Source organism: Curcuma longa, chromosome 11 (assembly GCF_044706935.1).
Source record: "Curcuma longa cultivar G26 ecotype Majalengka, Jawa Barat chromosome 11, ITB_CL_G26_1.1, whole genome shotgun sequence".
Lineage (NCBI taxonomy): Eukaryota > Viridiplantae > Streptophyta > Magnoliopsida > Zingiberales > Zingiberaceae > Curcuma > Curcuma longa.
In genome coordinates, this window is record NC_133871.1 from 3854351 (window position 1) to 3880829 (window position 26479).

The 26479-nt window shown below is 38.2% G+C and overlaps 4 protein-coding genes and 1 pseudogene across 5 annotated transcripts; 3 read left to right on the forward strand and 2 right to left on the reverse strand.

Moving 5' to 3' along the window:
- Positions 1-3027: 3027 nt before the first annotated feature.
- On the forward strand, positions 3028-5744 carry LOC141841556 (protein NLP1-like). Its single transcript, XM_074729723.1, has 4 exons — positions 3028-3753; positions 3844-3891; positions 3964-4864; positions 4939-5744. Exons 1-4 carry the CDS (start codon positions 3028-3030, stop codon positions 5742-5744), a joined length of 2481 nt encoding a protein of 826 aa, XP_074585824.1.
- Positions 5745-6209: 465 nt separating this feature from the next.
- Positions 6210-9309, reverse strand: LOC141842141 (putative serine/threonine-protein kinase PIX13). Its single transcript, XM_074730361.1, has 6 exons — positions 9152-9309; positions 8461-8756; positions 7996-8131; positions 7564-7706; positions 7356-7479; positions 6210-6830 (listed from the first exon to the last, which is right to left on the reverse strand). Exons 1-6 carry the CDS (start codon positions 9216-9218, stop codon positions 6400-6402), a joined length of 1197 nt encoding a protein of 398 aa, XP_074586462.1. The 5' UTR covers positions 9219-9309; the 3' UTR covers positions 6210-6399.
- A 2508-nt stretch (positions 9310-11817) lies between these two features.
- LOC141842144 (RING-H2 finger protein ATL8-like) lies at positions 11818-15201 on the forward strand. The gene is made up of 2 exons (XM_074730362.1): positions 11818-12516; positions 15148-15201. Exons 1-2 carry the CDS (start codon positions 11973-11975, stop codon positions 15150-15152), a joined length of 549 nt encoding a protein of 182 aa, XP_074586463.1. The 5' UTR covers positions 11818-11972; the 3' UTR covers positions 15153-15201.
- LOC141842140 (DNA polymerase delta small subunit) lies at positions 14550-20405 on the forward strand. 2 transcript variants are annotated; one of them, XM_074730359.1, is made up of 15 exons: positions 14550-14816; positions 14923-15057; positions 15148-15277; positions 16189-16295; positions 16387-16513; positions 16710-16817; positions 17513-17628; positions 17703-17786; positions 17936-18004; positions 18202-18273; positions 18420-18511; positions 18586-18713; positions 18822-18923; positions 18996-19063; positions 19974-20405. In XM_074730359.1, the coding sequence occupies exons 1-15, from the start codon at positions 14562-14564 to the stop codon at positions 20031-20033; spliced, it is 1653 nt and encodes a 550-aa protein (XP_074586460.1). In that variant the 5' UTR covers positions 14550-14561; the 3' UTR covers positions 20034-20405. The 2 variants fall into 2 exon arrangements, with proteins under 2 accessions (XP_074586460.1, XP_074586461.1); XM_074730360.1 differs by having other exon boundaries at positions 14691-14816; positions 14930-15057; positions 19974-20398.
- Positions 20406-20446: 41 nt separating this feature from the next.
- On the reverse strand, positions 20447-21941 carry LOC141842142 (uncharacterized; annotated as a pseudogene).
- Between the last annotated feature and the right edge of the window lie 4538 nt (positions 21942-26479).

Sequence of the window (26479 nt, forward strand, 5' to 3'; positions counted from 1 at the left end):
CTAGCAATCACTGTGAGGTCTCTCTTCATTCTTCCATTTAAATCTTCTACAATGAGTTTAAGTTTGGCATATGTTTTGTATTTTGTGTCAACTTTCTTTGAAGGCCGGATATAATTATTTCCAAAATTAGCTATTTGTTGATGAACTCTCATTAAGAACAGGGCTATGTTCTAGCATGCTTGGCCCTAAAGTGAAGTTGCAGTAAAACTTTCCATATCATTATAGCATAATAATAGAAGGATTAAAGTAATAATATAGAGGCCGGCCTATCATGCAATATGATTGCCACTGATTAATTAGTGTGGGTAAAACTAATTCCTTTTAAATTTACTTATTAGACTCAAAGGCTATAAAATACTATGAAACTTATCTCATGTACTAGTTATTTATTTATTTATTTTTCAAATGGATGGAATGTGACTACTTTGCCACCATTTCGGGACAACTTTCAAGTGAGGGTATTATTACTTTATTATTACAATTAGCTCTATTATTTTCGAGGCTTTCTTTTCTTATTTGAGGCCCCTAATGACCAACTGTTTGGCTTCCTATTGGGAAGCCTACCACCTTTTTCTCCCACGAAAGCGACTCTTTTATTATTATTATTATATTTCGCGTGAATAAAGTTCCTAAAATTTCTTTAAGGAAACTAAAATCGATCGGGCAAATTCTTTTCGTATAAAAAAAATAGTGGAGTGCTTCTTTTTGATAAGGTTAAAAAGATTTAGACTTTTTCGTTTTATTTATTTTTTTCCCAAAGATTTAGACTTTTTCATGCTTAAAGAGCATCGGTAAATTATAATTCAAGTTGCAAAAATATATTTATGTAATTCGGAAACAGAAAAATAAAAAATAAAAAAAAAATAAAAGAAAGATAAAATACCAAGAACAGATACTTTGAACAAAATATTGATTAAATCGAAATAATAGTATTCATTTAGAATTTCATTTTTTTTTTACAGAATCTCGATTATTTGGATTCATTTGATTTGACCTCCGTTTTAAAATTCAAAGATCTGTTAAACTGATTAAATTGAATTAATATCATTTGATGATTATATTATCAAAGTTGAATCGATTGATATATTTAAAATCTTAAATCACGATCAAACTTTTCTTAATATTGGGAGACTCGATTGTCCAATATCAAATTGATTGATATACAATATCAATTGTTAGATAAGAAAATTTTAATTAATTTGATAATTCATCGAATTAATTGATTTTATATTAATTTGATTTATTAGATTTTAGAGGCAAAGTTCAATCTGTTTAGTTATTAAAAAAGATTCGATTCGTTCGCTTTAGATTTATTCATTCCATCCGTTCAATTTTGAATCGAGCCCTACGTCATGCTAGGCTCCACTACTTAATTAGTTGTCAATGAAAATTTAATTAAATAATTAATTAACGGTTAATCCAGATGCCTGATTATTTGATTGCGTTCCCCATTTGGAAGAAAATCCTTGCAAATACGTCGTTTTATTTTTCACAACCCGGATATCCTACTCCCAGGTAGAACATAATGGAGTTGGTTATTACGAGACAGATTTATTGAAATAGTTGAATTTTGATAATGTCGAGGTAATGCTCTCCTTATAGTAGTCAATTACAATTTCTCAATTTATTTTTTGATAGATAATTGTAAAACCGATCATATGTGATCGTTGGATGACGAATTCTATAAAGAAATAAGACTTTTCATCAATTTTTTTTACTTTTAGGAATTTAAGAAAAACACCCTTGAATTTTCCAAAATTATAGCGGAGCATGCGCCCTAGTGCGTGCCAAACTATTTTTTATCAGGAAAAAAATTTTAAAAGCTAGGAAAATTTGACTACATAGAAATTTGCAAGTGTGATCTGGACCGTCAATTCTGGAATGAGGTATACACATACTTGACGCTGATGGAGCTGTAAAACAACCGGTTATTTTATTTTATTTCATTTCATTTGTTTATTTATTTTGACTTTGTAATCTATTGCCACGAGAAACTCACTATTCGAAATCCAAAGTCAAATATGAGGCTTCCGTAGCCAACTGCATTAGCCATTTTACATCTCATTGGTCCTCCATATTTTAAATATTTACAAGAGTGGCCGCTGATGTTAATGACATGACAACTAACTTAATATATATATTAATATATTAGTTAGTGATGCGTATTAGATATATAATTATTCGGCACTACTTTAATAAAATCCCTTTTACCTTTATCATATTCAATGGCACACTTGAAGATCATCTATAAAAATCACACACGATCAAACTCGTATTTTTCCAATTTAAGTAAAATGTACAAGCCAATCATTGATCTTTTTTTTAGCTGTAAATTTTTGCAAGATTCTTGCGAATCTTAGGACCACCAGGCGACGCCAAGTGCCAGCAGCAGCAGCAGCTCCATGGGTCTGAAGGGCAAGGAGCCAACGCTCGATCGCCGCCGTCCGTTGTTTCCCTTGCATTTGCGTGCAAAATCTTGACCTTTTGCTTTGCGAACCGTGTGCGAATCCTGAATATCTCCCAAGATCCCGAACGAGAATGAGGAATCTGGATTTGCATCTCCTTCTGGGTCAACGACAGCTCTCTGATCCGCGCATTTCCCCTTTTGCCCCTCCGCCCGCTCGCTGCGGCGGCTGGCCCCGGGGTTTTCCGTGGGGATCCGCCTGGAAATTCCGCCGCTGGTGGGCCGAAGGGAGAGGCGTGGGTTTGAGAGTTGAGATTCCACTGCCGCCTCAAATTCCATCACACAGTTCTTCGGATTCACCTGCGAGGAGGGAGATACTGCTTCTTCCAAACTAGCTAGATTTGGGGAGGCTTGATGCAGTAATTAATTCCTTTGCAGAAAGCAAACAAGTTCAGATTTTTTTTTTTTTTGAGAAAAAGGTTTCTTTCATCTTCCATTTCTAATGCTGTGTTAATTCTCTCTACTCTTCCTTGCTGCATGGATCGAAACTTAGTTGCTGAGGCAAACCCTATATTGCTCGAAGATCCTTTGCCATGGGGCTCTGAAGATTAACCTGCCTTCTAATGGAAGATTCTGGGGTTGATTTGGACCTACTGGACGAGTTGTTATCAGGCCCAGACTTTGATTGCTCTGACCTCTTGCAAACAAACACATCTACCTCCTTGAGCACTTTTTCCAACTTCGATGATCGAGTTGCTGCAGGGAGACCACTTTGTGCTGTTCTTCAACCTTCTTCCACAGGAGTTGAGTTGGAAGCCGAGGGTCGTTTCGGCGACGAGCCAGACATGATCTGGCAGATTCAGCCCAAGGATCCAGTGCCTTCTGTGAAGCAAAGAATGAGCCATGCTCTTAGGTACATCATGGAATCGCATAGAGACAGCGATATCCTTGTTCAGATTTGGATCCCTGTCATGAAAGGGAACAAGCAGATCCTCACTACTCATGGCCAACCTTTCTTGCTAGATTTCGATTGCCAGAGCCTTGCCAATTATCGAACGGCCTCGACTAGGTACCAGTTCATGGCCGATGAGGGCTCTCATCAGGCGGTGGGCTTGCCCGGCCGGGTGTTTCTGGAGAAGTTGCCCGAGTGGTCGCCGGACGTCCGGTTCTTCAGCAGCGATGAGTACCCTCGCCTGAGGGATGCTCAGCAGTTCGATGTTCGCGGCACGATAGCACTGCCGATCTTCGAGAAGGAGAATCGATCTTGCTTAGGGGTGGTGGAGCTGGTGATGACCACACAGAAGGTCAATTACAGCTCTGATATTGAGAAAATTTGCAATGCTCTTCAGGTGAGTTCATATCTTGGTTCTTGTTGTCTTCTTTGAAACTTTGGCATGCATGTTGCTTGCTTTTACTGATCTTTCTGTCTCTTCTTGCAGGCAGTTGATCTCAGGACCTCTGAAGTTTTTGGTGTACCCCGTTTAACAGTGAGCTACACAAACTTCTCAAAACAGATTGAATTCAACGTCACACTAACACGCATATCCCTTCTTTGTCAGATGGCCGGCGACTCATACCGAGCCGCCTTACCGGAGATCCGGACGGTCTTGAAGACAGCCTGCGAGAGCCACCGGCTGCCACTAGCTCAAACATGGATTTCATGCCTTCAGCAAGGCAGAACGGGCAATCGCCACTCCGATGAAACCTTCATGGACTGCATTTCAACCGTCGACGATGCTTGGTACGTGCAAGATCCTACCATGGCGGACTTTCAACAAGCATGCTCCGAGCACCACTTGCTCAGAGGCCAAGGCGTCGTCGGCAAAGCATTCACGACGAATCAGCCCTGCTTCGCGTCAAACATCACAGACTTCAGCAAGATCGAGTACCCGCTGTCGCACCACGCGAAGTTGTTCGACTTGAGGGCTGCAGCGGCGATTCGGCTCCGGTGCATTTATACCGGAAAAGTCGACTTTGTGCTGGAGTTCTTCTTGCCCGCCAACTCCATAGAAAGTGAAGAACAGAAACTGATGCTCACGATACAACAAGCGTGCAGAACCTTGCGAGTCGTGACGAATAGGGAATTAGAGGACGAGAGTACTCTGTTTAGAAACAATATTGACGGGCATTTGCCAACAGAAACAATGGTGAGATCCCGAGAAGGTTTGTCGAAGAATCTTTTCCCAGCTTCCATGAAAGGGAAGCATATGAAAAAGGAACTCGAGAGGTTCAGCGTTGCGACGCAGTGGGAACCCTGGGATGCAGTAATGGCTGCTGAAAGAGCGCCGCCGGAGTTCAGGCGGCAGCGTGATGATTCCCTTAATGATTATACGATTTCTTTTTCAGCTGTGAAGAAGTTGACGGAGAAGAAGCGCACGAAGACTGAAAAAACTGTCACTCTGCAGGAGCTTCAGAAATACTTTGCTGGCAGCTTAAAAGATGCTGCTAAAAGCCTTGGAGGTAAGCATCATGCTTTGTGAGTTGCATGATTCTTTAGTGTTTGCATGAACATTCTTGTACGTGTTTGCTTTCAGTGTGCCCTACAACTCTGAAGAGAATCTGTAGGCAGCACGGAATCAGTCGATGGCCTTCGCGAAAGATCAAGAAAGTCGGACACTCCTTGAAGAAACTGCAAGTGGTTATAGATTCAGTCCATGGCTCTGGTGGAGGAGGAGGCATTCAGTTCAGTTCCCTGTATGAGAAGTTCATCAGAACCACTTGGCCGGAGAGCAACCTTGCAATGGAGAACAACACTTTGTCCTTCTCCAAGCCACATGACCCTGTGATCCAAGGAAGATTTGCCTCGCGCACCTCTGGATCGAATTCTCTTTCCTCGTCGTGCAGTCAAAACTCTAATTCAAGTCAGGGGTGCTCCAGTGAGCAAAAGCAGTGTGATAGAGCTCATGAACTTGCACCTGTAGAAGACACCTTAGCAAATAAGATTCAAGAGCACATCGAACTGCATCTCCCAACCCAAGGACCCCAAATTCAAGAGTTTCAAATGGATCATTGTTCTTTGGCAAATCCATCTCTTCTGCCAATGCATCAACATGATTTGTTCAAGGTCAAGGCAGTTTGTGGGGAAGAGAGAGTTATATTCAGACTACATCCTGCCTGGGGGTTCCAAGATTTGAAGCAAGAGATACAGCATCGATTCGGAATAGCTGATTCGACATCAGTGGATATCAAGTACCTCGATGATGACTTCGAATGGATCCTAATAACATGCGATGACGACCTTAAGGAGTGCATTGACGTCTACAAACTAGCAAATGCTCACACCATCAAGCTTTCCATTCTTCTTCATGTTGCTCAACCAACCACCAGATCATCATGGTGAACCCTAAACAAGATTCTTTTACATGCAAGCTTGGTTCACTGTAAAACTAAACTTGACAGGGTTGAGCTATAAAGAAGGTATCGATCATTCTCGTGCTTATGGAATTGCTAATGCACCAAGACCTTCCACATCAAATTTGGAGTTCGTAATCATGTATAGTTTTGTAAACTTGGTATTTGCCACCATTTTTTTGGCAGATCCAATGACTTTCTTTCTGCTTTGTATCATTTGGATTTCAGTGAAAGTTGCACTAGGTTTGTGTACAGTAAGTACTTGCTGGATTTCATCTTTAGCTATCTTGAACTTTTCATGGTTCTTTGAGCTCTTTGTTGACAATTCAATGCACAACCATAAAAGTTCTAACACAAACTATAACATGTAATGCAAAAGAAGATGAGCATATGATGAACAAGATACCTGTGTGACTCACAAATGGCGCGATTCCAAGAACATCGATTCAAAAAATGAAGAAAATGCATTGGAATCATTTTGAGAATTAGTGTTCATACTTAATCCTACAAACTCTTATAAACAATTGTATAGCTTGTTTCAAAAATATCAAGGTCAACATGGATAGGAATTGGATATTGATTCCAAGCTGCATTAACTAGAGCAAATTTTTCCCGTCATCATGTTCTTGGAAAATTTTACTATCTTAAGCACCATTTCCAGTTCTATGCCCGGGAGTAAGTGGTGATCTTGGGTGCACTGGGCCAAGACCTCGGTGTCGGTGTCGGTTTCGGTTCTGGTTAGACTCCTTTGGCTCCTTTGGTATTCTCTTTATGTCTGCTACCTGCTCAAGAATCTCAACTACTTCCTTCATGGATGGTCTGTCTTTTGGATTGGACGAGATACACCGTAAGCAAAGATTGGCTGCATCTCGAGCAGCTTTCGAAGGATACTTCCGCTCCAACTTTGGATCCATCAAGTTATTCAACATGCTTCGGTCCACAAGAAATGGCTTAGCATAATCTGCCAAGCTGAGTAGTCCACTCGGGCGAGTGTCATCAAGTGCCCTCAAACCAGAGAGTATTTCTAACAACACTACTCCAAATCCATAGACATCACTTTTGACATATAGATGCCCTGAACAGAGAGGCTTATCTTAATATACAAATTGATATGACTGAAATATTCAAGAAAAAGAATAGAATCTATCAGCATTTAAATCATCAGATGATGAACTCAAACTGAGAAAAACCTTTTGCAACATTGACAGGAACCTTCCGATCTGGCTACTAGTTCATAAATCTTGTTTGACTTAGAAAGATTTAATATTTGGGTATCAATCCTTTTTCGTCTCAAGCCGGAACAATACAAAATTGGGTTGAATCATAAATTATCTAGTAGTTCAAAGTTTTCAGGTTAATACTGAATCAAGTCAGTTAATGAGTTTCTTGCTTGTCCACATTACCATATGAATGCATTAACTAGTCACACACACACACACACAAACACATGTTTACTAAATGTGAACGACGACAAGAACATCAACAACAGTAATGGTATTCATTGATGTCAAAATAGTGCATTGAAATTGTCTGATAAATGCAATATCCTACATGAAAAGTAATCTGATTAGCAAGATAAGAAAACAAAAATGGTGGATACCTGTGGCTACATACTCTGGAGCTGCATATCCCTGGGTGCCCATGACTCGTGTGGTGATATGTGATTGTTCTCCAGTTGGTCCATTCTTTGCCAAACCAAAGTCAGAAAGCTTCACATTGAAGTCCTGCACGAGCCAAAAGCATCGGTCATCAGCATCTCTATCGAAGAGAATTTAGGTTGCAGATGACCAAACAGGTTGGTGTTGTACCAAGTCAAGAAGGATATTTGAGGCCTTGAAATCCCGATATATAACTTTTCTCTCAGATGCATGTAAAAATGCTAGACCTCGAGCTGCACCGATTGCTATCTTCAGCCTGAGCTCCCATGAAAGTGGCTCAAAAGCTGACCCTTCTGCCAATGATCAAAGTGTTCAATTTTTAAACTTGTGCCAGTAGCAAGATTAAAGTTTGGACAGCTTTCAGAAAACAAATAACTGTCGAATGGGAATATTTCTCAACTGGTATATATTCACAAACAAATTATACATTCTAAGCATCATTTTATAACTGTTTAGGCAATGATAAGATGCAAAACAACAGACGACTTTCCGGTCATTGCTATGCTTACTCATATTAGCATAATTTAGTCGGCATCACGTTGATATAAAAATTTTAAATTGGAAAGAGCAACAAATACAAACTTCTGAAAAGGTGATTCTCCAAGCTCCCTCTGGCCATGTACTCATAGACAAGTAGAAGCTCAGTGTCCTCCACACAATAGCCTAAGAGTTTGACAAGGTTGGGATGTGACAACCTTCCGAGAAAGTTCACTTCAGACTGCAATTTAAGAAGCAGGGACTAAGAAACCAAACTAGTGTTTTTGATCAGATAAGCACAAAATTTAGCAAAATAAGAAGCAATAGAAATAAATGAATCCGATCAACTACTTCAGATTGTTTCACTTTACAATTATGTAGGAATAGGGACCTAACAGTAGAAAATCTTAGCTGTGCCTTCTAGTTCACTTATTCTAGGTGATTTCAGTTTTGGCTGTTGTTCATTTTGATGAAAGAAAACTCACAAGAGAAGGAAATCTCATCATTTTTTTCTCTCTATGTTTCTACTTGTTTAACTAATCGTAACGACAAAATGATATAGCAAATGACCTGCCATTCCTCCAACCCTTGCACACTCTCAGGATTCAGTTTCTTCACAGCTACAGTGATCCCAACCCCAGTCTTTGTTGGATTCAGTGTTTTCTCATCAACCCATCCCTTGTAGACCCGGCCAAATCCTCCTTCCCCAAGAACTGTGTCGGGTTTGAAGTTCTTAGTGGCACTTTTCAGTTCTGCAAAGGTAAAGATCCGGAGATTCGGAACCTCCAGGATCCGACCTTCCAAACATGGATCTTCAACATTAATCTCGACTCTGCTGATGCTATCGGATACAGAAATGCTCTCGCCTGTGCGAGAAGAAAAGGAAACAAAAATGAGCTATGGTCGTCTGTTAGCAAGAGGGTATATCTGAGCATTTAAAACTATCAGCAAGAACAGATGAAGATAAAAAAAAAACAGATTTTTACAATCCTTTGATGATAATAGAAGCAGGTCGCTAAAGCTCAAAGTTTGCCCAGTTCATCCAGTGCCCGAACAAGAAAAAGCAACCCGCATGAAGTATAAAGCAATTTTTGTCGAGGGAAAAAGGAAACAAGCACAAAGCTTGGTCACAAACAATAGAGCCGACATGAAAAGTTGTGACCTTTCCAGGAAATAGGGGACCCCTTTAAACAAATTAGGGTTCCAAAGATGCAAGCTTCGTAGAATCGACATAGATTGTGAAGGTCACAGGAGGTAGTACCTGCGGGTGAGGGTCTGGAATCATGAGGGCTCAAATCCTTCACAGGAGAACCAAAACAGCTCCCCATAATCTATATTTGTCGCTCTACTGCCCAAACTAGTTCTCCACTGCCTTTCCTCTCAATAATGGAAAGCAAGAAAGAGGAAGAAGGTGAGGAAAAGGAGAGGAAGGAAGTAGGCAAGCGCTTGTTTTGTACAGACAAGAAGCAGTTTTGATAGTCTACTTCCAAAGTTTGACTTTCACATCATCAAATGGGTTGAGTTATACAGATAGAGATGGAGCTGGTTGATACAGAACAAACAAATACCTCAAGAATTTCAAGTTCAAATCCTCCAATTTAAAAAGATCTACTTCATTCCCTGTAATATATATTTATTAACAAGTTCTTGATCAACTAAAGGTTTATATTTGGCTTTAGTTTATCCTCATCTCATGTATTTGATTTAATATATTTAACCATTGCATTGGTATCTTGATTAACTCTCAATTCAAAGCTTTGACAATCAAAGTTATCATGCGGCTTGGTAGGACGATTTGTTTGACTGAAAATCTTGTCAATCTTTCTGATTCCTGTTTGAGGTAAGGCCAATTTTGGCATATATTTCTATAAAATATTTTTTCTTTGAATTAATATAATTTTTTTAAACAAACTGTTTATGCACTGAAACAAGAAAACAGCAGTGCCATTCCATTCACTGAAACAAGAAACAAGTGGAGGAAACGTCACTACCAAAATTTTCGCCTGGGGCGTGGCAGTCGACTGTGCTGGTCGGGCATGTGGTCAGGTGCCGGTTCACCTAAAGCAAGGAGGTGAAAATGGTGCCAAATGCCCAGACACCCCTTGTAAATCAAAAAAAAAAAAAAAAAAACTCAAAATTAACTGTTGAATTGGTCCACCACGTTCACCCAAGCAAGGAGGCGTGCGAAACAAAGTCAATGTTAAAGTCAAACGAGTCATTCAACAAAGGATCCAACATGAAATGCATGGCGTAGATTTTGTCATGAAAGTCAAGTCAACTAGAAATTGTCGTGTAGTGGAATACTAATTTAATGCGGCTTCTTACAAGTCCTGGTCTCAAGTCAGTTTTTTTAAAAAAAAAAATCAATTATGAAGCCTTGGCAAAGGTGAAAGAATATCTGAAATGATTTTTTTTTTGAAAATTATTATATAGTTTATCTTTGACATTTAATGAGAGAAATAGTTTAGTCAAAATGGACTTTTCCATAAATATAGTCGGGAAAAATATGAGATGAAGACAGACGCTAAGAGACATGAGCTTGACTAATTATCTTGGGTTAGGTTTTGACAAGAATAAAATGAATATTTTGTATCATAATTTTTTCCTGGAAAATATTTGTCTCATGGAATTACATCACTGATGAAATCATTAAGTATTTACACACGAGCATTTTCCTAAACATATGCACAAAGTTTAGAAAAGAAATTTTAAAAATCAATCTCCATCTTTATTTTAATTTATTTTGATCAAAGTCTCTTCCTCAATTAAACTTAAAGAAAATGAAATCCATCATCTTAATGATACATTCACACGTAGTCGGCTCCATCACCATGTATAGCTCCATCACCATGGTCAACGAGGAATCTATCATCGAAGGGAAACAATCTCTACAATGCACTCGATCAAAGATAAGATTAACTGACTACTCATCTCAAAAGCTTAATTCAGATGAACAGTATGAGCTGTGCGATGATCTCCTGTGTATAGTGCTTCTCTTCTATGTCCTGCAAAAGTGATGCTCGATCTCAGCCCTGAGAATTCAGCAAACTCTAGCCTCTGCAAGCATCAAGTTGAGCTCGGATCATGCATACACCTGCAAATGACTGTTAAAACTATATGTAGAATGAGAGAGACCTCGTTGAACCTGGTGTTGCAGGGGATACTGGAGGAGGCAAGAGTTGCATGTCTAGCCATGGCTAAACTAAAGGGCTCAAGGGCTGCTGATAAGAGATCTATATGAAGTTCATGAGGAAGAAGGAACTCACCTTCCTCGAGGTCCAAGAAGAAATCTCGATTGGATAAGGTAGTATGTGGCAGCCACACATTTCCTTTGCCAACCACCATAGATTTTAACTTTTAACATTATATGCAGAGATAAGTTCCCAATATGCCATTTTTTTTTTAAAAAAAAAGATCTACATTGAATAAGTGAACCTGATAAACTTCATATATGCTACCTATCCACTTCAGTGCCATGGCTGTGTGCCAATGAGCTCCACTGTCTCTCGACAGGGACTAGCTGTGGAGTGATGCAGAAGGTGGAGTGAGATATTCAACCTCTTTCAGGCACAATGGCTGCAGATTTTTTTTGGTGCTCACGCAAATTCTGTGAAGACCTTTCTCGAGTAGAGATCTCTAATCTTGTGCTTGAATTCATCATAAATATTGATTCTGCAAGTTTAAATTGTGTGATTTCTCTTTCCACTTTTCTATTCTCTCATGTCATCTAAATTGTGTGATTTCTCATTTGAAGTCTGTTCTAATAAGTAATATATATATATATATATATATAAGTCTGTCTTTGTTTATCCAATTTTTTCATGTAATTATTTTTTTATTATTAGAAAAAATATTTAGCTCTTAAATCTTTCTTTACAGTGTCTGTTACAATTTTAAAATTAGATATGCATGTCAAATTGTTTTTTTTAAAATTAAGTTTTATGAATATTTGAAAAAAAGGAGTAAACTATCGGAGGGCAAAATGGGTATTTTGTTTTCGGCTAATTATATATTAACTGACGCCGTCTGCTCGGAGCTCAGACGGCTCGCAATCCGATCGCACATCCCACTTCGGTGCGCCAATGCCCCCGGCGGTGAGGCTCCTGCAGACGAACTCCGGCATGCTACCGGCGTACCAGCAGTCGGAGCCGTTCTCCGTAGACTCCGACGTGATGGTGATCCTCGCGGCGCTGCTCTGCGCCCTGATTTGCGTCGTCGGGCTCGCGCTCGTGGCCCGCTGCGCCTGGCTCCGCCAGGGGGCCTCAGCCGCCACGCTGTGCAAGGGGCTCACAGAGAAGGCGCTCAGGGATCTTCCCAAGGTCTCCTACGGCGGCGGCGCGGTCGACGCGAGGCTGGCCGAGTGCCCGATCTGCCTCTCGGAGTTCGAAGGCGGCGACGAGATCCGCATCTTGCCGCAGTGCGGACACGGATTCCACGTCGGGTGCATCGACACCTGGCTCGTGTCCCGCTCCAGCTGCCCCTCCTGCCGCCGGGTTCTCGTCGTCGCCGCTCCCGCCGCTCGGCCCTCAAGGCCGTGCGGAGCTAGCTCCGAGGGCTCATGTGCTACCACCTCCGCCGCCTCTGCGGCGGAGGAAGTGGCCAAGGCTAGAGAGGATCGCGACTCCAGTACGTTCCTCCCCTAAAGTATTTTTCTTTAACCTTTTCATCAGAAAAAACGAAAAATTGTAAATTGTATCTCTCTGGTTAGGCTTTGTTCTTGTGACGAGGCCATTTATTTGTAAATTGATGTCTTTATATAATAAAGTACTCTAGAAATCAAACAAAAGAAATTAACTTGCAGCATCCGGAATATGCATACACCATCAGATGTTGAAAAGATCCTTTATTAACTTCTTTAAGTTTGATTGTGAAACACAACTCTTCCTCCACCACTGGGCTATATTTTACTCCACCAAGGGCCTTAGATGGTGGATTTTTAAAGAAGTAAGAATAGATACACTGAAAAAGAAATTTGAATCTTCCCCAAGAAGCTAAACAGATGGAGGTGTGTGATTATTTAGTTTGAATTTTTATGGTTCCACTGACTAATGTAGACTTGGGAGGATCAAGATGAGAAGTGGGAGTGAGAAGTTAAGACTTTCTTCTTGTAAATTGGTGTCTGAGGGTTGTGTACTACTGTAGAAATCAAACAAAAAACTTGTAGAAAACAAATTTATTTAAGTTGAAGCATCTGGAATATATATTCACTTAAAAGATATTATTTTTATCAGTTCAAGAAACCTGAAGCTAGCATTTTCTAGTCCTTTGTTAACACCTTTAAGTTTGATTGAGAAAGACAACTCATCCTCCACCACTCGACTATATTTTACTCCACCAAGGGTCTTGGCAGGTGAATTTTTAAAGAAGTAAGAACAGAATGCAGTGAAGAAAAATTGAAATTTTCTCCAAGAAGCTGAAAACTGATGAAAGTGTGTGATTATTTTACTTTAAATTCTTCTTGTCCCACTGACTGATGTCTACTTGGAAGGATCCAAATGAGAGGTGGGGGCAAAAAATAAAGGGCCAGAAGCTTCCCTGTAAGTTTGATAAGTTTGGTGGGACTAGTTATAAAATTGCTTGCAGTTTGGAAATTGGGAAGTGGTGGCAATCCACTCTCAGACATAAGAAATTTTTGAAGAATCCACTGTTGTTGGTTGAAGTGTGTAGGGTAACTAGAAGTTTTAACTTTTCCTCACTTGGTTGTTTGTCTTGATCACTGAAACAAAGTTCTTGTATTTCCATTCATGTTGAATACTGAACAAAAAAAAAAAAAAATTGTACTGGCAAGCGAAAGCAATTCGAAGAAGATGAACTAGTTCAAACATGACTATGTAAACTTGCTTCAGTTTTACAACACTGGACTAGTTAAGAAACTTCTAAATTCCTCCTTTGATTAATTTATAAGTTTTAAATTTATTTTTGCACCTTTATCTCACATATCATCTCTTTCAGTTGTCTGTTTCTGAAATCTGTACCACTGATACAAGTTGTTGTATTGGCATTCATTTAGAATACTGAGACTGATACATAAGTAAGGTGGAACCAATTTCAAGCATAATTATACATAGGAGTGTCTGTCCACTCTTTTTTTTTTTTTTAATTTTCTATAGAGTAAGAAAGTTCTAAAAGATGAACTGGTATTGGTTTAAGAGTGTAGACTGAAGTTTGACTGATAGTGCTTTGGATGATCAATCTATTAACTCAAAAGTATATGGCAACTTTATCTCATAATCAGATTGGATTGTATAGGTGGACCAGTTAATAAAAGATTAAAAGTTAGGCAGATTGATATTTATACTGTTTTTTTAAATGATAAAGTTGAGAATATAAAATCAAATACAATTGGGAACTGATAGATTCAGAATGAACTGAGTCATTCTTAGACTGAGACATAAGTTTATTTCACAGTACTTTAGCAAATTCTTTGCCAATATTTTTTTAAATGATTTTTATATTGCAAAGATGAATGAATGAATTTAATTCTTAAAGTATTTTGAACCCTCTAAAATGACACTTTGGAAAAATTTCATAAAATATCATCAAGGGACTTTTTTTTTTTGCTAATAATAATTACAATGTATATTTTAATATTTTCGAAAATGGTTCTAAAATCTTTTCTCTTTCTTTTCCTTTCCCGCTATGCGTGCCGAAGAAGAAAAAGATCGCCTGTTATGTTTCGCCTACCGAACACTGCTCTTGCCAACCAGCGCAGTCCACGTGCCACCTTTGTTTTGTCTTCTGTACCCCATAAACCCTATCAACCCTCTCTCGTATCTTCTCTCCTCCCGTCGCCTCCGCTTCCCGTTCCTCCCTCTCCGATCTCCGTTCTTCCTGGCAGTGGTTTTTGCCGTCTCCAGGAGGCAGCATCGTTCCCCCGCCGCTCCGTTTCTTTGGGGCCTTGCACGTCTTTCGGATACCTGAAGGAGGTATGAATTGTTCTTAATTTCCTATCACCCGGCTATACTTGCCATATGTTCGTCGAGCGCTGGTAAATCACAGTGATATCTGCTTCTGACCTCGAATACCCTCTAGGAATTAGGGTATATAGCTTCATTCCCGAATTCTTGCTTTCCTTCTTCTCTTTTTCCCACCATGGGAGCAGACGTCGAGATGAACGAAGCAAGTTCTAAGCTTTTCGAGAGGAAGCAAGCTATATACAATAATCTGGTACCGGCTGATCCCTCCATCTAGCCTATATTTTATGCAATTTTTGTTTATTTTATTTTATTTCATGTTGATCATTTGGTTCGGTTGCAGGATGAGAGGTTTGAGATGCACAAGGAGAAGTACAAAGGGCAGCAGTACAGCCACATATACTTCACTCGGCTCCACCACATGAGGAATCTTCTTTACTCGCTCGTTCCCAATTGGAAGCCCAACCTTCCCGGTGATTTCCTGGATTTCTCTGGTGACTGTAGAATTTCGGAGTGATGGGTTTGGATGTCTAACAGTTTTGATTGGATTTGAAATATTCTCTAAGTGTTTTATTTGCTAAAATATGAGTGTAGAATAGCATAACTAAAGCCTTAGTGTTCAAGTAGATAGTGATGCGGTATTTTTTTTTTAATAACTGCATGGCTAGGTTTTGTAAATTCCAAATATTTATTTCAATTCTAAAGTTTTCTGATGACTGGCCGAATTTGAATCAGTGAAAATTTTTCTTCTTGTCTGTAAAATCATTTGCCTTTTCACCTCTATGTTAGCTACCTGAATACTTTTTAATGACTAAAATTTTTCCAAGTGTCTTGCCATTCCACTATTGGTTTGATTCATCAAACTGCCCTTCTGTTGAGGATCTTGTGTTAAGTTTCTTTGAATGATATCTTGATACATGAGCTCTATTGTGCAGCTGAAATACTCAAAAAATGCTATATTTTTTGAGTTTTTAAGTACTTAATTCAATCAAAGTTGATGTATGAAGAGAAGATTGTGAGAGGGTTGAGATCTTTTGTTCTTTCACGTCTTTAGGCAGATGGATACCTTTGTGTAAAGGAAACAGAAGGCAATTGCCTACTATACATTAATATGAGTACCACTTTGAAGATATTATTTGTTGCTGTTTAAGCATTTGTCTTGTCTCAGATTATTTGTGCGGACATTCAATTAGTATGGCTAGTCAATCTTAGTCATATGTGATTTTTAAATCGTTTGGAAAATCAGAATAAATAATTCTTCTTTGGTTCCTTATGGTATTTCAAGATCTCAATTACTAGAAAACAAAATTAAAATTTTGGGTCCTTGTAAATAAGAAACTAAGAATTTTTTGTGTTTGTATCTCATTCCTCTTTTCTCCTGCAGTTAAAACAATTTTGGGACTTGAAGAAGGGAAAGAGTGCATAATTGTTGGCACGATATACAAACACATGAAACTTAAGCCTTCTATACTTGATGAGTACTCCAAGGAGGTACACCTAAGTCAACCATACAATGTTGAACCATGAAGGTGCATGTCTTTACTAGGACCAATCTTAACTTTCAAACTCAATTTTTTTACAGAGATCTAAAGTTCCTCTTGTGAAGCCTCACAATTTTGTGCACCCCGATGACCATCTTATTTTGGAAGATGAAAGTGGTAGAGTTACACTTTCTGGTAGTTTGCTTGACCCTTCTGCTTTTGTAACAGGTAGAAACTGCATTATAATAGTTTTATCTCTTTTATAATATATATATATATATATATATATATATATATATTTTTTTTATATGTATAGTGTGGTACATACATCTTGTAAAATTTAGATGTAATTGGTTCATCATCAGTTTTCAGATAGTCAAAGGGAGTCCTTCACACAACATAATATTATAACTATCTCTCTCAGGTATTGTTGTTGCCCTCCATGGGAAGGAAACTAGTGAAGGTGATTTTTTTGTTGAAGATATGCTGGAAGCTGGGATACCTCCTCAAACTGAACTGCCGCTTAGCTCAAGTACTGTGCTATTTGACCTTTCCTGAACATTATGTATATATACAATAGCTAGTTAGTGTACTTATTTGGAAGGCCAGTGTGCTCATTTACAAGTTTTGATGGTAAAACAAATTCAAACTTCTTTAGCTAGAGAAGTCTATCTTCAAGAAATGGGAGCACTCAGAGATAACTAATCTGATGTTTAAGGAGACCCTAGTTTGTGTACTTTAGTGAAATGAAATAATTGTTTGCACTTAATTACTTCATCACATTTTATGTTCTGGTTATAACTTGATTTATAAAGCACTAGACGATCCTTTTTAGTAGCTTGGAACTTGTAAATTTTGCAAATAAATATTTTAAATACCAATATAGATTTTTTTTGAATATTCAATATTGATCACATATGCCTCTGCATAGTGCATACATGTCATGCAGTGAATAAACCGCAAACATTGCAGCATTTTTTAAAACCTTGAAATCACATGGAGATTTCTATTCACAATGTTTTTTCTTGTGCAAGATATATCTTCAAACCAAAAAAAGATATTTCCATTTTCCTTTTATGTGCTTATTGTGATGCTACGTGACCAACAAATAGTTGTGTCTAAAAGAATAATATTTTTTCTCAGTTCATTGTATCAGCTTTAAAAACGTGAGTTATGTTTCACCTTTGCAACTCGGGATCTAAGGTTGTTATCTCATCTTTCTTGCAGGAGAAGACAAGTATGTTGTTTTTGTATCTGGATTGAGTATTGGAAGCAGCATATTTAATCCTCTTCAATTCCAACTTCTTGTCGACCATATTACGGGTCATTTAGGTGATAGAAATGTACGTTCTATCTTTCACTGGGTCATTGGAGGGAGACCAATGTTTGAGTTTATTTATGCTTCTGCATACAACAGGAACAAAGCATTGCATCGCAAATAGTCCACCTTGTTGTTGCTGGAAATTCAGTACAAATTCCACAAGGACTTCTTAGTGGTCATGTAATTCTCTAAGGTTTTTCCTACTGATTTATATACTTTTAAGGATAGGTTCTTTGTTTGCATCCAGGGCTCCTTTGTGTTGGTTCATGTAATTTTTTCTCAAGGTTTATAAGGATTATTACCTTTCTCTTGTATACATGTGAGACCAGACAATTGCTCCCAGGGATCAGTCTGCGTTAACGGAACCAATAAAGGAGCTAGATATTTTACTGAATCAGGTATGCACTTTCAACCCCCTCAACTTACACCTTCAGAAACATTTTCACAAGTCGGATTATGAAAGAAGAAACCTTGTAGTTTATAATTTTCTATAAGATTCATTTTCTTCTCTCTTTTGGAGGAGAATTCGTTTTATATCATGCACATGACATAGTGAACAGACTTATCCATTCACTTGTCTATTTTGGGTTTGCAGCTTGCTGCAGCTATGCCTGTTGATATAATGCCAGGACCCAATGATCCAGCAAACTTTGCCTTACCACAACAGGTGATTGTCTACTTTCCTATTCTCATACCGCCCAGTGATCTTGCCTTCTAACCAGCATGTGTTCGTTCAACATAACTTATCTATTGGTAGTGACTCTTTTTAATAATCAATTTTTTATATGTATTCATTTGTGCTCTTTAAGCCAGCCTCTAAACAGATGCTTGTTTCCTGGAGCATCCGCATATAACACATTTCTGTCATGCACAAATCCTCATCAGTTTGAATTGGATGACATTCTGTGAGCACTTAACAAACTTGTAATCTACTTTTCCCTTGTGTAATTACAAGTTTAACAGGACGATTGATTAATAGGTTTCTCGGAACATCTGGCCAGAATATAGATGATCTGTATAAATATTCTGAGGCTAAAAACAGACTTGAATTTTTGGAGAGGACATTGAAATGGAGGCACCTTGTACCCACAGCTCCAAACACTGTTGGTAATGCTCACATTGCTTGTCAATATGAGTAGTGTGTTATAACTTCATTGATCTATTTATTTTGGTTTGTTCTGTTGGTAACATTTCTTGTCATTTTCCCATATTTAGGATGCTATCCTTTCACCGATACAGATCCTTTCCTCATTGAAAGCTGTCCACATGTGTACTTTATTGGTAATCAGGATAAATACGAAACCACATTAGTACAAGGTAAAAATCATTGCTACAACTTTATTTTAAATATGTCTGATTTATATTTGTCACATTTTGATTTGTTTGCAGGGCCTGAGAAGCAATTAGTGAGGCTCATTTGTATCCCAAAGTTTTGTCAGACTGGCATTGCTGTCGTGGTATGTTTTGTGTTAGCTAATTTCTTAGATTGTAGTTTAGATATAAAACATGCATGGTATCCGAAAGAGAAATGATCATGTTTGCAAATACCTATTATTATATTTGTAGATTAATACGAAACATAAACGACGCTGAGTGATTTTTTGGATAAAGGGTTAGGAAACCATGAAATTTACTATGAAAGGATTGAAAGGACAAAATGGAACACACCTAGGTGTATCTAGTATTCCAAAATCAGCCCGATAACATTTCATAATAGGAGACTCTGTTGATCAAATAATCTGTTAAAATATATATTTTTTTAATTCCTAACTGTCCAAATTGTCCCAGTGCTTCAGATAGCCAATTTTGGATTCTCTTACCTAGCCATTTCAAGATGTATCTGACAAATTTTAGCAAATGATAGGAAACAAGTTTGTATGCACAACCTGATTATTGTGGCAAGTATGCATTCTTAAAAACTTTCGAGGCTTGCATGCTTTTACTGTAGTTTCCTTCGTGCTAGTGACATTCTAACCATCGGTACTATGGAATGAACATTTTGAGTTTTCCTGCTGCCAAACTTCTTTCTAACAAGAATGAATTGCTGAGTTTAGGTTACAATAGTAAGTTCAGTTGACATAATACTTGTCTATTCTTGCTCATGCATCAAATCTATTAGGGCTTCTGCCTTTGCAATTTTACGCCAAGGATAATGTTGAAGATAGGATACAAATGCTAAGATAGCCAAGAAACGTCAACATGTAACTAATTGCCTAACCTGCTTCATTGAAAACTTATTCTTTGAATATCATCCAACCACATGATGTTACTTCTACATCTCATGCATATGCATCCATTAGCTCATTCCTATCTGCTGCTACACTTTTAATTCCTTTGCATTATCACCTGTTTATTGCTGATCCACAGCTTAATCTGAGGAATCTAGAGTGCCACACCCTCAGTTTCCCAACTACCTTGGATTTGTAACCCGGCGTTCGAAGCCTTCGAATTTGACTTTCGACACCAAATAGCTGATGGTGCTATGCTGTTTTCTTTCCTGCCATGCCATGATATCGACCAGTATGGTTGTTTATTGTTTCAAGCATAGATTGTGTTCTGTCTTGCAAATGTATGGTTGGATAGGAAATCATCAGTTTGACTCAAAAGAAGTGTTTAATCCAATGCTTTATTGCAAATGATATTGTTTGACATTTGAAACATTCTTTCTCATCCCTTACACTTCAATCTCCATTGTAAGTTCCCTTTGTTCCTATCTCTCATCTACATACTTACAAACTCTTGATGCTCAATCACTCCAGATAGTACTTGTATAGCTGCCTTCTCTTTGCCTAGGACTATTGTCACAAAGTTAAACAAGAAGATACATCTCCGAGCTATTGTCAATACAAGCAGCTGTGAAACGCCGGCATCCAAAATTCCGGTCCCTTCGAGTCCCTCTCGAGTTGAGGGATGGAGGAAACAGGGACCAAGCAAAGCCCTTTGCTCCTCAACTCATGCATCTCCGACTCCACCTTCATCTTCATCTCTCTGTCCCTCAAGTATGGATCACTCAGTAGCTGCATTGCCGTGGAAGCCAACAAAAATAAATGAAAATTTATTTTCAAATATATTATTATTATTATTATTTTATACGAAATTAGGTTTTGCAATATGATATTTACAGTTATTACCTGCACTTGCTCCTGTAAAATTCTGATGTAAGTTATGGTTTCCATCAAAACTGAAGCTTGATCTGTCTGCCAGAAATAAAATGCCATAAAACAAACATTAATCGGACTAGACTAGATTTTGTCGATGTCTATCTATTGATTCTTTATTTTATTTTATTTGTAAAAGAAAGAAAAAAAATAAAATTATTATACCTTTCCAAATGGTGAGACAAGTTGCTGGAGAGCACTAATCTTTTCTGCTATCTTTGCTTTAGGCACCTGCATCTGTTTGAAATTTATATAAAAAACTGAATTAGAAAACCAAAAAAGAAATCAAAGAAAATTGTTTTAGATTTTTTGAATTTGGATTTCTGGTTTCTTAATATGAATCAAATCTAATAACACAAACAAAACCCAACCTTTTGAGATGAAACCGACAAGCTACCACACTTGGACTTCTTGAGTGATTCAGCAGTCTCTTCACGTCTCTTCTTCTTTCCTTCGCCACTTCTCAGTACTGTCGAACTTTCGGATCCTTTCTCCAAAGAACTCACCGTCGACCGGAGCTCTGCCACGGATCGCTTAGCGTCTGAGCATCCATCGAACGGAATCCCGTCGGACAAACTCCATGGAACGTCGGCCTCGCGGAAGCAGCCACTTGTGGAAGCTTTTTGGTCTGATCCTTCCATCAGCTGCCGCTGGCGGCGATCATGGCGTGGAACTGGAGGAGCAATGAACCAGCTGAGGGAGGAATTAGGGTTCAGATTTAATTCCCAGTTGCCGTCCATTTTCTTCAAGTAGTCGAAGGCTGTCGTGGGCTCGAACACACCGCGGCCATCATCACTTGGGAGCCATAAGCAAGATATAAAGCTCATGTCGTCGGTCAATCGATCTAAAATAGTTGAGATAAATATGACTTAATTAGAACACTTACACTAGAACTTGGTTCCAGAGATGATTCTCAGCTACCGGCTCTCTAGGGAGGTCAGCAGAGGAGTCGTCCATGCTGGGCTCGTCATACGAGGACGGCGAGGATATTAAGTTTGCGACGACAACGGGGCCGCAGGGAGGTGGCGGCGCCGCCGGCCGGCGGCGGCTGCTGCTGCTGCCACTGGTATCTCCAAGAGGAAGAGGAGACGGGCGGCGGCCACCAGCTGCTAGATGGTAGCAGCGGCGACGAGCTGGCGACCGAGGCCTCGGAGCCTTCATGAAAGATGGAATGCATGACGGCGAAGGGAGGCCTGTGGGTTTATGAGAGAGAGGGAGGGAGGGAGAGAAGTATATATATATACTGAAGGGAGCTGTGGCATGGTGCAACTTTTGAATATTTTAAGAAGGTTAATTATAATCATGTGGTCATGAATTAAAATCCTTAATTAAAGTTTCCGGGGCATAACTGAGTTGGTTATGACGTAGCAGATTTACAGAAGAGGATAAGTGTTTGAATCCTGACGAAGTCAGGCAATACCCTCCTGCGTCGTGATCAACTACAGTTTTCCGATTTACCTCCTCACAAATGGTCGTGGAGCCGATCGTGTGGGGCCGCTAAAGTGACAGATTCCACCTTTTGCAGAAGAGAATCCTTAATTAAAATAATCTGATGATTTGATTCTAATTGGAATAATTAATTGTAGACTTTGTTTCTCTCTTGATATTGAATTGTGAACCGACCATGATATATTACATAATTTAACTTTGCTAAGAGATAACACTACTAAAATTTAGCTGATAAAAGGCAAGTGTTCCTTCACCAAACCAATTAGGAGATCTTTAATTGCCTAGCTCCTTTAATTATGAGCTTGTTAAACTATAGAGCATGCAAATTCCATCACTCATTCTAATTCCTTTAGCAAACTAACAATTTTTCATGCAAGAATAATTTTTTGCCAAAAACATCAATCACAAAGCACTAAAGGGTCAACTTTTCTTAACATGATGATAATCACAAAGGAGAGCTTATTAGAATATCATATGCTAAAAACAAAAGACAAAGCACTATGGAAAAGATTAATGATTTGTGAATGGGTGCTGAATGTCAATTAATTTTGATCAATTTCCACAAATATAAAACATAAAAAAAACATACAACTTGGAATGGCAATGAATACTTGTGATTCATAATTGAGTTCGGGTTAAATTCAAATATCCGAAGATACATATGCTTGTTATATGATACCTAAATTCAGTAGCTAGAAAGAATCCATAGAATCAATAGATCCTCTTCAAGAGTAATGATGAAGGGGTACCAATATTTCTCCCAGAATTCAACAAGCATGAGAGCAAATAAAGCTTCAGCTCAAGTCTCTGTTACCCACTCAATGGCAAACATGACAGAAAGAAAACATAGTTGTTATGGTATAATCCAACCAAATCTCAGCAAGAATCTAGTTCTAATCATTCATAATATTCATTCACTGGTGTAAGACAACAGCAAAAATTCCCAGGGAGCAAAGCTTAGTGCAAAAATTCTCTACTTGACATTTCCCTTATTCGCTGGGGCTCTAAGAATCTCAGGAACCCTAGCCCATGTCCCCTACCAGACCAACCAACATGACTCATTCATTTCCCTTCATCAACAAAGTAAGATACATGTTTAAAGATGCAGACAAAGATTAAAGCTTTTACTTGTTTCCATAAAAAAATGTCAAACAGAAACAGATAAAGCTGAAAACTGTATCACAATACGAAGAGAAATTGTTTATGGGGACTACCTCATTAGCTTTCTTCTTCCTCAACCATGCTTCATTCTGAGAGGTTGGCTTTAAAAAATTGGCCTAGACAGTGAGTGGTTTTGCTAGGGTCTCAACCCTAGGCAGCACAATGGCATCTATAGAACTCACCAGTGTGCTGAAGTCATCGAAAGAAGAAAAAGACAAGCTAAGTTTATTTGCCTATATTAGTTTATGCACCACCTTAATTAGGCCCTGCAGAGAGATTCCACAACAAATAAATTAACATAAAGAATGCATGATGTGGATATCATGCCCCTCTCTGGAGACAGATGCCTAACAGTGTTATAGTGACAGTGCAGGATGGAGCTTTATTTAGTTTGAGTTTTAGAAAATTATAGGTTAATCTCATTAGAGCCAATGCTCTTATCTGATGCATAATAATAATAATTATTTCTGTATTAGTAAATTATAATCATTAGTAGAGATCCTTCAGACACAGGTTGCACAATGGTAGCCTTTTTTACAGGTAGCAGGATCCCCTGGCAATAAGCATGAAAGACCTTCCAAACTGGAAAAGCTAGAGTACACACAAAAAAAGAAGCAAAGGATTTTTTTTTTTTTACTTAATACTTGCTCACCATGCTTTCACGACTATGGAACTTTTCTCCAATCACTTATGCCATTGAAAAAGAAAAACAAAAAAAAAAAGAGGGGGAGAGTTATTTATCTTTTCAATCCTATCTTTTTCAAGAGAACCCCAAGTTGAAATGTAAGGTCTGCCGACTTCTCACTAAGGTTGGTAGGAGTGGACTCTATGTAGGTTTGATGGTGACAAGAAATGTAAGGTCTGCTGATGATGCTTTTGATAATGAATGACTAAAGTACAGGAGCAAAACTGAAGTTAAAATAATGGAATTTACATGAAGCACTGGGATCCTCCTCCTTCATACAAGTTACCAGTGTGTGCTTAGTTCTTATTATCATTCATAAATTTATGGCAAAAGACTTCTGACTAATATCCAAATGACACAATTAAGAATGTAAGTTCTGAAAATATGACCACTGAGGTTCAGAAATAACTAACTTTACACAGTCTAATACAAGCACAATTGCACAATTTTGGCTTCAAAGGGATCATAGATTGCAAGAACAAATCAGAATTTTGGAAGAAGTTTTTGTTTTCTCCGTACATTATACTATAGAGAGGTTATTACTACATGGTGATATTAAGAGACAAAAAATAGGACACCTGATCACATACACGAGTCTTTTGAGGCCACAGTCCCATCAGTTCATCTTTTGAAAGAAATGCTTATTATATTTATAATGATCTTGGTGGGTAGTTGTACATTTCAATTCCAACCATGTAAAACATCTAAAAAAATTGTAACGAGTTTGGTAAGTTTCTCAGTAGATGAACATGCAGTAATTCATTTCGATGTAAATTTTCATGCATAGTCTACAGAAAATAAATTATCAAACTGATGATTCAGGAATTTGGAGATGATAAGAATCAGTGAAATGGCACATAGAACTTAGTGATTTGTTAATGACCAAATCGCAGAACCTCTTGATTGAAGATTACTCTGCATTACAAAAAGTTTGGCAAGATTCTGCTCTCTCTGTTGCTTGGCAGGTTGCCAAATGCATATGAAATTACAGCAAACAACTGTTGACATTCAAAGTTTCGCATCTCAGTCTTCTAAACTAAATCCTTGTGATAGATGTTCATATTCCAGTAGCATGATAACGTTCTGCTCTTTGTTCATCACTAGTCTGTCTTCAGCCAATTGCATACCGACTAGTTAACAATTTGCCATATGAACACAATCAATAACAACTGGTCCTCGCAACTGCGAGTCAGGTAACTGCAGCAGAAATAGACATGATTTGCAATTAAAAAACTTGCATCTTGAAGATCAAAGTGTCATTTATGATCCAAAACTTCTGGATACATAATAGTTTAAGTTACAAAGTCTCCAGCTTCAACTAAAGCCCAGCCTGATAAAAATGAATAAATATTTGAATCATTGAGTGAGAACCTGAATGTCAAATTTCTGTGAATACTCCAACATAAAAGAAATCCAACTGAAAATGTGAACTGTTGTGATAATGCTACTTACGAGAGTGCTAACTAGCATCTGTAAATCAACCATTAGTTGGTCATAAAAATAAGAGCAAATTCGGAAGATTAGTAACAAGTCATGAAATGACCAATTTCTCATAAGATCCAGTTGTATAGAATGGTTTTGTGGCTAGTTTATGAGATAAAAATTGAAAGCATAGATCAAAATGATCTTTTTTTGAGAAGAAGAGCAAAATTTGTTCAAAAGTCCTCATTTTATATTGCGATTTGGGAAGCCGCGACGACGGGGATATTGGCAGTCGTCCGGTCATGGCATCGTCGTCATAAATGGACAGGTGTCAGTGGATGACTGGTTTCGTAGTGGATCCTCGACTATCCAGTGAAGAACGATGAGAATACCATTGAGAACATCTTCCTTTCCCACTTCAGCCAACAGGCATAGTGCTAGTATCTGTAAATCAACCATTAGTTGGTCATAAAAATAAGAGGAAATTCGGAAGGTTTGTAACGAGTCATGAAATGGTCAAATTTCTCTTACGATCCAATTGTATAGAATGGTTTTGTGGCTAGTTTACAAGATAAAAATTGAAAGCATCGATCGAAATAAAAATACAACCCACAAAAGAATGCATTTAAGATTGCTTGAATAGTAAATTCAGATGGTCAGAAGAGCATCCAGTGTTATGCTCCTTTTTTTGCCTTATAGCTTATTTGATTGCTTTTGCAGGGGAATAAACCACGGGCATTTCAATGACAGTGCATTTTAAGGCCATCATGTGCATCCCTCCCTCTACAAGTACAAATCATCTCGCATCAATGTTTCATTAATTCGTTTAGTTATTTTTGAGATTTTCTTTTGAAGATGTAGTAAAGTCCTTGATAGGTTTTGCACTCAAATTGAAGGCAAAATTATCTTTTTCGGTTGGTATGAACAAAATTTATCATTTCACATTTTGACCACTACATAAAATTTACTTGGAATTGTGATACAAAGAGAGCTTCAGT